General features: G+C 26.0%; 1 protein-coding gene across 1 annotated transcript; it reads right to left on the bottom strand.

Moving 5' to 3' along the window:
* Window positions 1-10,464: 10,464 nt before the first annotated feature.
* On the bottom strand, window positions 10,465-11,685 carry LOC145836677 (WD repeat domain phosphoinositide-interacting protein 1-like). The gene has a single exon (XM_082944461.1). The coding sequence runs from the start codon at window positions 11,683-11,685 to the stop codon at window positions 10,465-10,467; it is 1,221 nt and encodes a 406-aa protein (XP_082800587.1).
* Window positions 11,686-15,166: the final 3,481 nt, after the last annotated feature.

The following is a 15,166-nucleotide window of genomic DNA, read 5'->3' as shown; positions in this document are numbered from 1 at the left end:
AAACTGTTAATACAACTATTTTTTGTTTTATCTTAATTCAATGTATATTAGCAATTAGAATATACTTAGTTTATTTAAATATTTCAACACTAGCTTTTAGTTTTTCACTATTTTCCTCTGTTAAACTATTATAGGCTAATACCTAGAAAAAAAAAACTTTTTAAACAGAATAAAATAAGCCATCAAAAAGACTGCTACAATTACAAAACAAAATTTTAACCTAGTTAAAAGTTTTTTGTAATTGATTACTTTCTGTTCACAGAATTAACTGTTAAACATTGGATTATTTTTTGAATTTAAATAAAGAAAAAAAAATGTTAGAATTAAGGTTTAGTTCCCTAAAGATTATTCCCAGTTAAATACTATTTCATGGTATTCTACTACGAAACAAATAGTTTAAAACGTTTAAAATTAAAGTTTTAACTTTACAACTAACTTGCTTACAATATTTCTTAGCATTGAAATTAATAAATTTACTGCATTAACTTGATGAAACCACTTTTCATGTGAGATAATCAACCAGTCGGTCAAACTTCCTCAAACTAGATCAGAAATTATTTTTCAATTTTTATTTTATTATGTGTAAAATAAACTGTTCATTTTTTATGGTTTTTTAATCTCTGGTATAGTTATTTTAGAATATGCCTATTTATAAGTAATTTAAGTATTTTGTGCGGCTTAAATAAGTTACTTAGTATTAACTTCTAAATGTCCAAAATTCGTTATATGAGATATTATTATAATGTCAGGTTTCATTTAAGATTTCAGATAGGTAACGTACTGCTCAGATCCAGTCGCAGATCCAGTCGAATTTCGACCCGCTAAGTAAATTGAAAACTATTTGTGCAAAATAAATAAAATTTAGTTTTTTGATACTTACTATTTTGAAATAAACTTTCATTTCGTTTTCAGTTCACAATAGTATTTCCTAGATCACAATAATACTAAATAATTTTATTACAATTTTGCTCGAGTTTTTTAATTTTCTTATTTGTATTTTTTTAAATCATGCAGCCCGCAATTACATTTTTTAACGAGTTGAAACTAGAAAAGATTTTTTAGTAAATATGAGTTGCTCACTACAAAAGTTGTCCACCACTGACCTAAAAGTTTCATTAGTTTCAAAACAGTTCATATTTAAACAGGATTGATTACATATTACACCAGGCTTTTTAATATTTAAGTATTTTAATACACTTTACTGGGCTTCTAAGAAAATAACTGTAAATTATTTTCTAAAGACCTGTAAACTACTTTGAACACAAAAGTGCGTGCATAAGAAGTACTAGACTAAATTACACTTCGAACACAAATTTTTTTTATCTCAAAAGTTTGTACTAAAAAGAAAAACTACTTTGTAAAATCGTGGGGGGCGATTTTTTTTCAAATTACTGAAAAGGGGGCGATTTAGTAAATGAGTTTGGGAAACCCTGGTCTAAACTAAAAGAATTTGGTACTAGCATAATGCCTGTTTTTTATTTTGAATTTATAAATACAACTCTTCAACAGTTTTTTCCATTATGAAACAGTAGGACTTGCTTCTTGCTATAAGCTTTCTTATTAATGTGAAAGAAATCTTTATACTTTTTTGGTGCTAATACCAAAAAATCACCAGCAAATACACTGCCATAGTTCTCATAGGTAGTAAACTAAAATTATGCTTTATTCATGTTTTTAGCATTTAAAGTACTAAACCAGTAAACTTATAAACATGTACCATCTGTTTTTACTGGGTAACTGTCAAATTTGCACGAGGGTACAAAATTGCACGAGGGTACAAAATTGCACGAGTGCACAAAATTGCACGAAGATACTTTTACACGAAGGGTCTTTTATGCACGAAGACACTTTTGCACAAGCAGACAATTTTGCACGGAGACATTTTTGCACGCGTTAAATTTTCATTTATATATTTTTAGTTCTTTTATTAGTTTTTTTTCTGATTTAGTTTTTTACCCTTACCCTCGGTCGGTAGCTTATTTTTTTTATATAATTTTTATTATTATTTTTTTTTTACTATCACTGTTACCCGTAATCCTTATTCCTTACCCTCGGTCAGTAAATTTTTCATTTTCTTTTTATTAAATTATTATTTTCTTTTTTTTTATTAAATTATCTTTAAGTTTTTTAAAAATGTGACACGTGCAAAAATGATCCTTCATGCAAAATCGTCTTCGTGCAATTTTGTGCCCTCATGCAATTTAGTCCCCTCGTGCAATTTAGTAACCTCGTCCAATTTTTTAATTTAAGACCCGTTCCCGTTTTTACTATTGCGCATAAACTTAAATAATAAACTTAAAGAAAGAAAATATGTTATTGTTTTTGTCACAACCTTTTATAAAATCAATTCCATATTATTTTATTATTATTTTAATACGAAAAGATTTAGCTATAAAAAGTATGTTGGTTAAAAATCACGAGTGCAGTAAAAAACAACTACTAATGTTATTTCTGTTTTTATCTTAATCAGCCTAACTTTTATAGATTAAGAAAAATAATTTTTTGGTATCATTTAATACACAATTAGAATAATTTGAAGAGTTAACAGTTTTAATTTATCAAAAAGTAAAATTAGACATCAATTTTTATTTTCAAAAGGTAAAGTATCTAAATAAGATTATGTAGCAAGACACTACTTTGAGTTGTAAAATAGAGTCTGTACAAAAGTACCAATTATTTTAATACTGCTATTTACTTTTAATGCGTTTACACTTGGATTTTTCTAAATGTTTTTATCTAATTAGTGTATTTGTATTACAAACTTTGTTTAAAAAAAATTTTTTTTTCTAATTCGTGTACTAAAATAACTTACATGTTGAGTAGCTTTAACTTGAGCTAGTTTTTGTTTGGTGTGAAACGTTCTAAGATACTATTAGAAATAGGTTCTGTTAATTAGGCTATGATATATAGTAAGTTTAGAAAATGTAATCAATCTTTTTAATATTTTGTAGCTCATTCTCATAAAACTTGTGCTATCACTTAAACTTTTTTCTTTAACTTAGTATAAATAGTTCATATAAATTCTGAAGTATTTAAATTTTACAAAAGTTCTTAAAGTTTAAAACTATTTGCAGATTTTGTTTAATATATATTTAATTTAAAATTCAACAACCATTTTTTTTTGTTTAAACTAATGTTTTCATTTTGTTAATTTTAATTTTCTTTAAGTACTTTGAATAGAAAATTAACAATGTTATTACTTACCGATAAATAATTTAGATTACAATTTTTAAATATAATTATTTCTTTTTCCCTCTAAAATAATTGGATAAATTAAGTTTTTGTAAACTTTAAGGTTTTTCTTGCACTTAGATCTTCTTGCTTTTAATCCTAACCAATTAAGAAAAAAATAGAGCATTTAAATTTAGAAAAATCTTGTTCACAACTACTCTGCTTTAAAAAAAGTTTAGATTTTGCTACGAGATTTTGCTTCAATGACATATCTGCTTCCTAATACAACTGCTTGCAAAATTATATACTTATAACTTAAAACAAGAAACCGTATTTATTCCATTTCTTAATTGTACCGACTTCAATAGTGTTTTATACTGCTACAATAATAATGCACTACAACGGGTGCACGACTATTCAAATTCTTAAAAAAAATTAAAAGAGCCACAACTAAAAAAGTAATGTATATTTGTCAAATATAAAAAATACATGTGTATGTTCTATCAATATCTACAAGCATTTTTTTTCTTTTTGCAAAAAATTAAATAATTTTTGAGATATGGCTTAAATAAACTAAAAAATATAGTTACTTTTAGTAATTCTAAAATATCTTTAAAAATATTTATGATTTTGCATAAAAGAAAAAAGTAGCTTGTAGATATGAATAAGATCTACACATGTATTTTTTTATTTTTTATCAAATTTATATCACTTTTTGAAATATAGTCTTTTTAATACTTTTTGAGAATTTGGATTGTCGGAATTTGAGTTGTCTGAATTTGAATTGTCATGTAACCCACTACAATTGACTCTGTCGACAGTGTCGACTGATAAACTTCAAGTAATAATGTTATTTTTTTTTATATAGTAAGAAAACAACATTTCTCCCTTAATTCGTACGACTTATTTATTGTTTTGATAATAACTTTTATCCGTTTACTAGCTTTAAAGGCGTACTTAAAGATTTGGATTCGACAAAATATTTTTTTATTGCTACCGTCTTAAACAAAATACGCTTTTTTAATACATATATCCGCTACTAAATATAGTTTTAATTTATTTTTTCAATTTTCAAAATAAAAAAAGCTATCATAATTTACTTTTACCAGAATTCAAAGTGTACATACAAAAGTTTGACACTACAATTTAATTACAATAAACGCTTTAGATTTGGTTATAGTAAAAAAAATATTTTTAATAGTTTTGATTCAGCCTGTAACTTAAAGAAAACATCAAACGATTGTTTCTATGTTTTTTAAATGTACACTTTTGATATATATAAAAAAATTTGGAAACTATTCAAATAAAATAAAATAACATATATGCTTTAATCTTTTTAAAGGGATTTTGCTCTTTCCAGCAATCATAAACTAATAATGTCAATAGTTTTTCTGTGTTTCGTTTTTCAATATTTCAAATTAGACATAAACACTGCAATACTTGTATAGATGGGACTGTAATAATATGCTATAAATAAATTAATCCTCACTTCACAAAATACATTTATCAGCATAAACTTTAAGGAATGAAAAAGATGCATCGGATACATATACAAATATTCATCACTTACTTAAAATATTGGTGTAATTGGTTTTTATAAAGTAAATAACTCTCTTTAAATATTTGATATTTTGAAAATTTTTAAATAAGAAATAGACTGTAACAAATATTTTAATTAATAATTTTAGCTAATAAACGCATTTCGCTTTTTTTTTTTATTAAGACATTATTGCAGAGTCTAAATTTCTTCTCACTTTGCGTTACCTTAAGTATCAGCTTGAAACCTCATACAGCTATTTTGTTAATATAAAACAGCGAAATTACAAAACTTAACAAATTTAATTTTGTTTAATTTATATCAATAGTGTATTATTTTACCTATTAACAATCGTTTTATTAAAGTTAACAATTTTTTGATAAAAAACGCTTAAGTTTTTAAAAGTCATGATTTTACAAGATGTTAAAATCGTAGTATATCAGTACAGTTGTTAAGTAAAATGTTCAAAATAGAAAATTAAATTGCATAACTTTTTAGTACTACAGATCTTAAACAAAAACTTGAGACACGATTCATTCAAAAATATTTTATTGAGCAAATATTTATAAACATGTCACTGCCGATCAAGAAAAAAAGATAAGTCATTTATAAGTTCAAATGCCACTGTGATAGTGTGTATATCAGCAGAACTTCCCAGCAATTTCATATTAGAAAAGACTAACATATTTCTAAATCCCAAAGAGTTGAATGGACACGGGTTTGAATAAACCATCTAATAGGTCATCGGCGTTGCTGAACACTTATTAAACAATTATGATTGTGCAAGAATTATAATGGTTGTCATTTTTCAATTTAAAGTAAAGCTATAAATAAATATAATCTAAGCGTTTTATAATCTTTATTTATACAAACGTTCAGACCTAATTTATGCAAGCAACAATACGTTTATAAATCTAATTTTCATAAATTGATATAAATGTTTTGTCTTGTTTTTCGCTTATTATTATTATTATTATTATTATAACTATTGTTGTTGTTGTTGTTGTTGTTGTTGTTGTTGTTGTTGTTGTTGTTGTTATTACAATTCAAATTTATAATTTTATTGTCATAACAATGTTTCACTCGTTTGACCTAAGTCAAACTCGATCATCAGTTGAATAAAATCTGCAAATTTTTTATTCAAAATATGCAAGAAGACATTAGGCTAAACTTGAAATGAAACTGGCATATATGTGCAAAGAAACAGAATAAAACTTATAGTTCAAAGCTATCAATTTAGGAAAATCATAACATTACCAGGTTAGTTTATGTCAAGGTAAGAAAAATGTAAGCTACTTAATAATATAATAAGTTTTAAAACTTATACAAATAAACATACGTACAATTAGCAGGCTTGTAAAACTTGTGAATAACAAAAAAAAAAACTCTTACAACTAAAACACTAGACTGTTAAATGCTTTTACTGTTTAAAAATATTCAACTATCGTATCGTGCGTAATTCTAAGTTTTTCTTAAAAAATATAATAATTTTATAAATTTTAAACTTTGAAACTACTTTTATCGGTTTTAATATTTACTTGTATAATTTAAAATAGGAATGTATATATAAAATTTTATTAAGTTTTAAAATAAAGCTTTTTAAAATGAACACATGAACATACTAACTTATTCCTATTACTTAATGAAGGTCCCTCGTCAGCGTTCGCTTTTTCCATCATCTCATAGGTACAGGTCATGCAGATTCTCTGCGGATTCCTTATTTCTCCGATGTGATGTAAAATATTCCAGTTAATGCTGTAATCAGTATTATTTGTTTTTAATTTCCAAATATATTTAGACAGTTCGGTGCCGTTTTTCTTGTGGACTTTCAAATCTCTAGTATGGCCATTCCACCTTGTTTTAAAAGGTCCCCCAGTGCTTATTACATATTGCTTTATTACTTTTTTTGTGGTAACCGTAGCTTTATAAATTACGTTCTTGGTGAGACATTTGTTTTTGATTGGGCATAGGTTTTTGTTCCTGCAATTGAAAAGCGACTCTTCTGTGTTAGTACTTTTAGTTATTTCTACATTACTTAAAGTTTTTTTTACTGTGTCCTTGAATTAAGATTTTAATATTACTCATGCAACTATATGACAACTTGCAATTGTTTTTATTTATTAAGCTGTTTTGACTGTTGTTTTGTTTAAAATGCTTGTTTATTAATTCAAAAAGTATTTTTTCTACATTTGTCGTTACTGATACGCGAAATGGTGGATAGAACTAAATTATTTTTCTCGATCTGTTTCTTTTCTTTTTCTGTTTTTTAAAATCTTCCGTATAAGTCAGTTTGTGTTTAAAATTTTATTTGTCTATATCTATTACTACTGTTATTTATTTATTACTTTTTATATATTTTTGTTGTTTTTTTTTTACTTTGATTTTTGTACGTATGCTTATCTTAGTTAAATTACTAATTAATTGTAATGCTATTATTAGTGATCTACCAAATCAAAAAATTTTGGATTCGGCCGAATACGGTCCGATTTCGAGCCCGTGTCCTAATCTAAATGATTTAATAATTGGAATCTGAAAGATTTAGTCTACTTGTTATGTAATTACAATATAATTTTATAAATAATAATTACGTATTATATTATCACTTATTTCGTAAAAAAGTTTAAACAATATTTTTTACGTGTTAATAAATATCAACATTTTTATTTTAGAATAACTTATTATAAAAGCGAACAAAAAAACGAATGTCTTGCTAAAAAAAAAAGCTACATACACAAAGTTTAGTTTCAATGTTATGATGTCCATGCAAGCAACATTAACAATTAAGTTGCACTTTTGTTATGCAAAATAAATAAGTTACAGACTGTAATAAATGCTTATAGTAGAAAACAAATCACAAAAAAAAGTTAAAACTTTTTACGTATAACTTAATAGTTAGTTCTCATTGTGACCATAAACGAATTAGAACATAAACTTTGGAAATGTTCATATTTATAAAACAAAGTGCAATTTAAAATAACATAGAGCCGTAATAAATTGAAATATAATACCAACTGCAGTAAAGGTCTGAAAAATAATAGGAACTACAATTGTAATAAAAAGTTTACAAATTCCACTTAGGATACACTTTTACCATAACAAAAAAGAAATATATATTAACTTAATCAACTGTTTGAAAACATTACAAACGAACTACAATAGCAAAAGGTGTCTCTGTTATATTACAAAAGACTATTCTTGTTTTTTCAAGTTGTGGTGGAAAAATAAAAACTTATCGCCGGTCTTTGGAAGCAATCGATTGCCCTTTTGCTCGTACAAATTCCAAGCTTCAGAAAATAATCTTTCAGAATACACAGAAGATGATAGTGAGCAAGATATTTTCTTGCAAAACTGGCAAGGTGGGTATTTTGTCTTGTTCAAGTTTCACCAGTTTAAGACTTCATCCTCTTCAGTTTCTGCATTCAAACTTTTTGTAGAAAAACGCCCTTTATTTATCCTTCAATTTCTTCATCAATAGGATCCTGTTGCTCGTCCTCCTATGTAGCTGTGTTTGATTCTATTTTAAACAAAAAATAGTAAGTTGAAAACTTCATCGGATCAAAATTTACAAAGTGTTGTGGTTTTGGTTTCTCTGGTGGCAGTGTAGGAGAATCACCACCTTGATTAGTCTCGAAACAGATATGCTTTTGAACGTTTAATTTTAGTTTTTCTAAAATTCAAAAATACCCTGCGTTTCCTTGAGTACCCTGAGTGTTTGACAACCCTTGATTGCTATAATTAAAAAAAACTAACAAACAAATTATTTGAAAATGTATGGTTTTTGTATACTATATTTCCGCACTAAGACCAGTATAAAATTAGCCAAATCATTTATTTAAAGCTGTTGTCGTTAAAGATATATAACAAATAAAGGTTTTGCTAAAGACAGGGTTGCCAAATGTTTTTGGTAGATTTTCTCTAGGTTTTCAAAATTCCTCCAGGTTTTCAAAAGTACACATTTTTGGGTTTACTTTTAGTTTAATGAAATGTTTCATCATTGATTAAAGCCTTATTTCTTATGACTGCAGCAAGCTCTAAATATTCTCTTAATATTCAGAGGTTAATAATGAATAATGCAAGTAGTTGCAGCAGTTCATTACAAATTAATTAAAATTTTATTGTTAACAGATATTTATCTTTAGAACATTGTTTCAAAATAAAATACTAAAATGTTGGAAGTTATAACATATAGATCATAAATTGAAATTTTCAACTAAATAAATAATAAAATATTAACAAAAAGTATATAGCTAAAAGTATGCAAGCATCTGCTTTAATGTTACATATTTAAGTTTCATTTTTTTTTTGTATAAATAATGCAGCAGTTCATTACAACGAGCAAACATAAAAAAATCAAACATATGATGAATAAATAAGAGCGGTTATCCAAAAAGTTGAAATTAAATGCCTTAACTATGTACTTAATTTATTATTTGAGAGTCTAACAAAAATAATATATCGTAGTTTTATACTGTGTGCAAAACTATAAATCAAAATTGATAAGGCTTTTATAAGTGTGAAAAACCATTTTTTATCCGCTCAAACGTGAACTCATTAACTAGTTTTACATTTTATTTAACTTTTGACAAACAGTTAAGTAAAATTCAAAAAGTATAAAGTGGTCTTCAAAATCCAAAATTTGAAATCCAAAATCGAATCCAAGTCTTATTTTGAAATTTAGAATCCAAATCTAATTTTGAAATTAGGACTCGGCCGAATCCGAATCCGTGTCCAAAAATGGATTCGTCCGAATCCGAGTCCGAATCTTGGATTCGGTAGATCACTAGTTATTATAAATTATTAATCTATCTCGAATCAATTTATAGTTGATAAGGGTTAGCTGAAACAAATTTTATTTTTTTGCTCATTAAAAATGCTTTTGAAGAATCGTGTCTCAAGTTTTTGTTTAATAAAAATATTATAAATCTATTCAGATTGACTAAGGTACTATTTCCAGTAAAGTTAAAATTTTTATAAAAACAATTTGTTAAAGTATTTGTATTATAATATACTATGAAATGATTTTTAACTGAAGTTAAACATAAGTATGATTTTATACCTGGATTAAAAAAATCCACAAAATCGGCTAAAGTCTGCAGAACAAGTCCGGACTTTCGTTTGCCGTGAAACCGGTCTCAGTCTACCGAAACTTGTGGTCTGTTGATCGAATTGGCATGATCAACACTTTGATTAAAAAAACTTAATATAGAAATTACAAACGCACTTGAAAAACAGTATTTTTTAAACTTATTAATTCATACAATTGTACAGAAAGCTTTTTGAACATGGTAAAAAAATCGAAGCTCAAACATTTTAGTCAACAACCTAGTGTATAGAAAGACTTGTCGGTCAACCTAAATTAATATATTGTTAAGTTTATTTTATCTTAAGAAAGTTTATAAATCACAATCAGACTTTTATAATAAAGATGAAAATTTTGATCTTTAAAAAAATATTTTTAGCTTATAGATTAGGTTGGTTACTTCTTAAATTTAGTCTTTTTACTAAAAATAAAATGCAAATTAATTTATTTTAGTCTTGCACAATTATTTAAGTTAGTTGCTTTGTGATCAACCTCTAAAGTTATTTAGGACGAGGTTGACAGTTGAACGTTAATCTTAATTCAATTCATTTAAAATTTTATCGTTTTTCAAACAATCTTTTGGCAGTTTAAAAATAGTTTTTAAGCAAACATTTTATTAAATAATCAATCAAAATTGAAAGCATTAAGCAAATGAAAAACTGCTACTCAGATAAAGTTAGGATTTGTTCTCTATTTGAGAAAACTTAATCTTATCTTCTTCCAAATCCAAGTAAGAAACGTTTCCGTTTTTACCCACTAGAACTAAGCAAATATTTTTGTCACAGCGTGCAAAGCGGCAAACTCTCTTAACAGTTTTCTCCGTGCATTTAAAAGTTATAGCAGCACGCTCCTCGTTTAGCACGTCTGAAAGGTATTTTGGCAGAAAAGGTTTTATCATGTCGTTCACACGACTCGTGGCGTTCTTTACTGTCAAGTTGTTGCTCACCGCTTCAGAGACGGAAGACAAAACGTAGTTTCCCACAGTCTCCACGGTTTTTTGGACGAAAGAAAACTTCGACAAAGGACCGGTCACGAAGGTCAGCAAAACATACCCAGCAGTGTTTGTTGCGAGAGCTGACAAAGAATTTTCCAATTCACAATTGTTTTTAATTAGAAACAAATGAACAGTTTTGGTACTGCCAGTCACGGCTAAAAACTCAGATTTGTCGCAGAATGTCAGGCAGTCAATGCTGGCGCTGTTCATTGTTCCACGTCGAAAGTCTTTCAGTTTTTTGCAACCTGGAACTGAAAACAGCCTTATCAGAGTGCCTAGCTCGGAGCAAGTGGCCAGAAGACTTCCCTCGCTGTTAAAGACTATTATCTTTAAGGTGTTTTGATGAGCCTGGAACTTTTTAGTTTCTTTAAGCTTTTCTACGTTGTAAAGAACCAGCATGCCTTTGTTCGTTGTCGCATAAGCGAGGTACGCGTTCTCTAAACTTGGGCTGATGCAGCATACAAATGCTTCGGTTGAGACGCTGTCAATCTTTTGCAGTCTTTCAAAGGTTTTGGAGTCGCAAACGTAGCCGTGATCCGTGAAAAACGTGAAGTATACAAGCTTGCTTATTTTAACTGAAACGACTTTGGTGTTAAACACATGTCTCTCCAGCTGTTTGTTTTTGCTGATGTCGTAGATGTACAAGCTTCGTTCTTTATCAGAAGTGACGTACGCTGATATTTTTCTGTTGAAACATTCAAAGATGGAAACGTTTTTCATCTCATCACTGTTTTCAAACTCCAGAAGTTTTTCTTTGAACGATATTTTGTAGACACGAAAGCCTGTGTTTTCAGTTTCAACGCACAGCCTACCAAATTTATCAAATTTAACAAACAACACTCGTTTAGAGACTTTTTCAGTTCTGTTTTCATCAGAACTACTAATAGCTTCTTCATTTTCCATTTTTTCGTTATCTACTTGAAAATTTAAACATTATCATACTCAACAAAAGCAAATATCCATATTAGATGCTTACATAACCTCATTAAATTGAAGTTGCTTAAATCAAAATTTTGTAAAATTGTAAGAAACAGAAGCTTAGAAACCTAGTTTTGTGTAGTATTTACAGTTAAAAAGTTTTTTCATACAAATTCAAGTTACAAAAAACGCTTTGAAAAATCATTAAGAGCTGTAATAATATTTTAATTGTAGTTATTTATTTTAATTCGCATTATAGAAAAAAAAACATTTATTATTCTATATATGGATAATTAAATTAATAACTATATTTATTATAAAATTTGTAAAGTGTAGTAGCTAGTTACAATTTGTTTTATGAAAATTTGTATTATGTTCTTTTAAAACAAAAAGTTATACAAGTAAAAATTCAAAGGTAATACATTACGACCAATCGCCACAACATAGTAAAAATAAAAAAACTAGTATAGTATATACGATGTCAAAGTGTTATAAAGCTATAATATTTACTAAGTTAGACGTACAAAGCTTATGATTATTCTAAAAATTGGCTCAACAAAATACCTGTACTGAAAAACTATAAACAAATAAAGTTTTTAGATTTCTGCTAAATTAATAATAAACTGCATTTTGTGCTAAAAGCTGCTGATTAGTTTAACTCAGAAAGTCAAATTTTATACTGCTTATGGTAATACTTTGACAATTAACTACAATAGAAAACAAAGTTTTCTTGTAAAAAAAAAAACATAGACAATACTTTTGTATAGGAAATAAATATCAAATACTTTTAAGATTAAAACAAACTGGCTTTTTATTATGTTTTCAAATTGATTTTTTAATTTGTTCAGTTAATAAGAAAAGTGATCGTAAACTTTAAAAAATTAAAAAAAAATTGTTAGTAACAAAAGTTCTTATAAGCTTTTTTTTTATAGTTTATAAAAAGTTTAAATTAGTTTAATAAGTACAGTCAGAAAGTATTTTGTAATAAAAAAAGTTCTTAGAGATTTAATTATCAAAATAAATATTTATATGATTTAAAGCGTGTAAAAACTTTTATAGAATTCTATTCCTGAAAACTTTTATTTTCATCTCAGGTAAAACTTTCGTTTGAAATATAAAACTTTTTAAATATAAGCATGTTATGAAATTTTTAAGACGATTCGATTTAAAGATTATTAACAAGTCGTATGGTACTAGTAGATAATTTGGTCTAGTTAACTTTGTATAATTTACTAACATCTAAAAATAGTTTAAACAATTATTTTATTGGTAAAAAATTAGCTTAAGTCTGTAGTGATGTTAAATAAAGTTAAAACAATGTAAGTTTCAAACATAAATCGTCATGCATGTTATGAATTTCTTTAAAGTTTGATTAAACCTATCTAATACATTTTTAAAATCTCAGTGCAACAGCTATAACTTTTTGAGATATCTGAATTAAGTACAAAATTAAAAACAAAAATAGGCTTTTAAAATCAGCTTAATACCTAATAAAATTGTCGTCATTTACGATAAACCAAAACAAAACTAGAGACAGTAAACTTTTATTCTACTCTAATAACAGTGATTAGATTTAAATTTGAGTTTTGTATTATACTTTGATATAACTTACGCTCTGTTTGATTATAGATCAAACTTTTTAAGGCTTTTAAGTTTAACAACCCATGTTTTAATACGTATGTTTAAACCAGTTTCAGATCAAGAGCATCAAAAGCTATTAGTTTTAAAAAACTGAATATTTTACTTCTATAAAATTATTTTTTGCTAAAATTCGGTCGTAAAGACCATAAGCAGTTGATTATAAAAGGCAGTATTAAAAAGCAGTACTAACTATTAATTGGTTATTAATTGAAATTATAAAAAATCACAATTTTTTCGTAATAAGATTTATTAAAATAGTTTGTTTAATTAAAAATATTCTACTTCAAAACTTGCTTGATTTTAAAGAATTAAAGTTTTTTAAAGACATATGTATAATTAATTTTCTAGTTTAATTATTGTAATAAATTTTTTTAAATTTGATAAGCAATCAAATAAAATTAAAATTGTCTGAAGTTAAATATTAACTATATACATATAATAGTTAAAACAGAAAATTTAAATTTATACTTCAAAGTTCAGTTTTTGTAGTTTTGCAAATTTAAGTAAATAAAAGGGCATAAATATAACTTTTTTATTAATTAATGTAATTAAAGCATACTTAGAGCAAAAAACGACTTTAAAGAAATGTTTACTGCTACTAATAGTTTAGTGCTTAAGATAAGAAATTAAAAAAATTAGTGTTTGCTGATCATCACCAACTTTATAACTTAAACTTTTTATTTAGAGTAGAAAAATAAGAAGTAATAACATTTTTTTTCGTAAAAACATAATAATTTAACTTCGAAAAATTTACTTGGATACGATCTAAAAATTTACAAATAGAAAATTTATAATTTATTTGAAGCTATAATAAAAAATAATAGCATCTTAAAAACAATTTGAAAAATAATCTTTAGAAGTTTGGGAGTATAAATAATTGAATTATGTTTAAAAAGAATAAAATTTTATAAAAATGCATAAAGTTAATTTTTCTCCTTAATTTAAGTTTTTAAGTTTGTTTTAAAACTTTAGCATTAAAGAATTCTTCGTTTGAACTTAAAAAATGTGTAAAGTAGACAAGTTTTAGAAAAATGTTTTAGAAAATCAAACTAATAATTTGAAGTCATCTTAAAAAAATTAAAATAGTGTAAAAACAGTTCCTAAAATTGCTCAACTGAAAAAATATTTGTAGGTTTAAACAACAAGTGTTACAGTGATTTAAAAAAAACACAATCAATACTGTAAAGTATTAAGGTTAACTAACTTAAGTCATAAAATTTGAAAATGTTCGAATGTTCTTAAGTTTGTGAAAGCTAAACCAAAATATAAACGTATGAGAAAAACTTAAAATTTGAAACTAATTAGCTAAACTAGTCAAAGTTGTTTTAACTAAGTTATTAGTAAGTTTATTAACGTATCTGTTTGTTGTTCTTTAGCAAATATCATAAAATAAAGAAAGCTGCGGTGCTTGTTAACTTTTTAATAAGAAAAAGTTTATATTAGTTAGAGAAGTAACAGAAAATAAAAACTTATTTAAATGCAGTTTCCACTGACTTTCATTGTAAGTCTATAAGTAGGTGTGAGTATAAATACAACAACTGATTACGAACAAAAAAATATGCTTTCTTACAAAAAAGTTAGCTGGACAAACGCAGCTATGTTATTTTGAAGTTCTCATTGGAAAAATCAATAAAATTATTCAAAAAGACTAAAAATGACAATACTTTTTTTAAGCATGACAAGTAGAGTTACGTTTTGAGCCTTTTACTCTTAAATGTCTTTAAAATATATCATAAAATGTTAAAATAAATGAATTAAGGTGAAATTTATGAGAAATTTCCCAAGATAAAAATAAAAAGTTTATAAAAATATTGTATATAAATAT

Source organism: Thalia democratica, chromosome 5 (assembly GCF_965202585.1).
Source record: "Thalia democratica chromosome 5, ktThaDemo2.hap1.1, whole genome shotgun sequence".
Taxonomy (NCBI): Eukaryota; Metazoa; Chordata; class Thaliacea; order Salpida; family Salpidae; genus Thalia; species Thalia democratica.
This window is presented reverse-complemented; position numbering and strand designations above follow the sequence as displayed.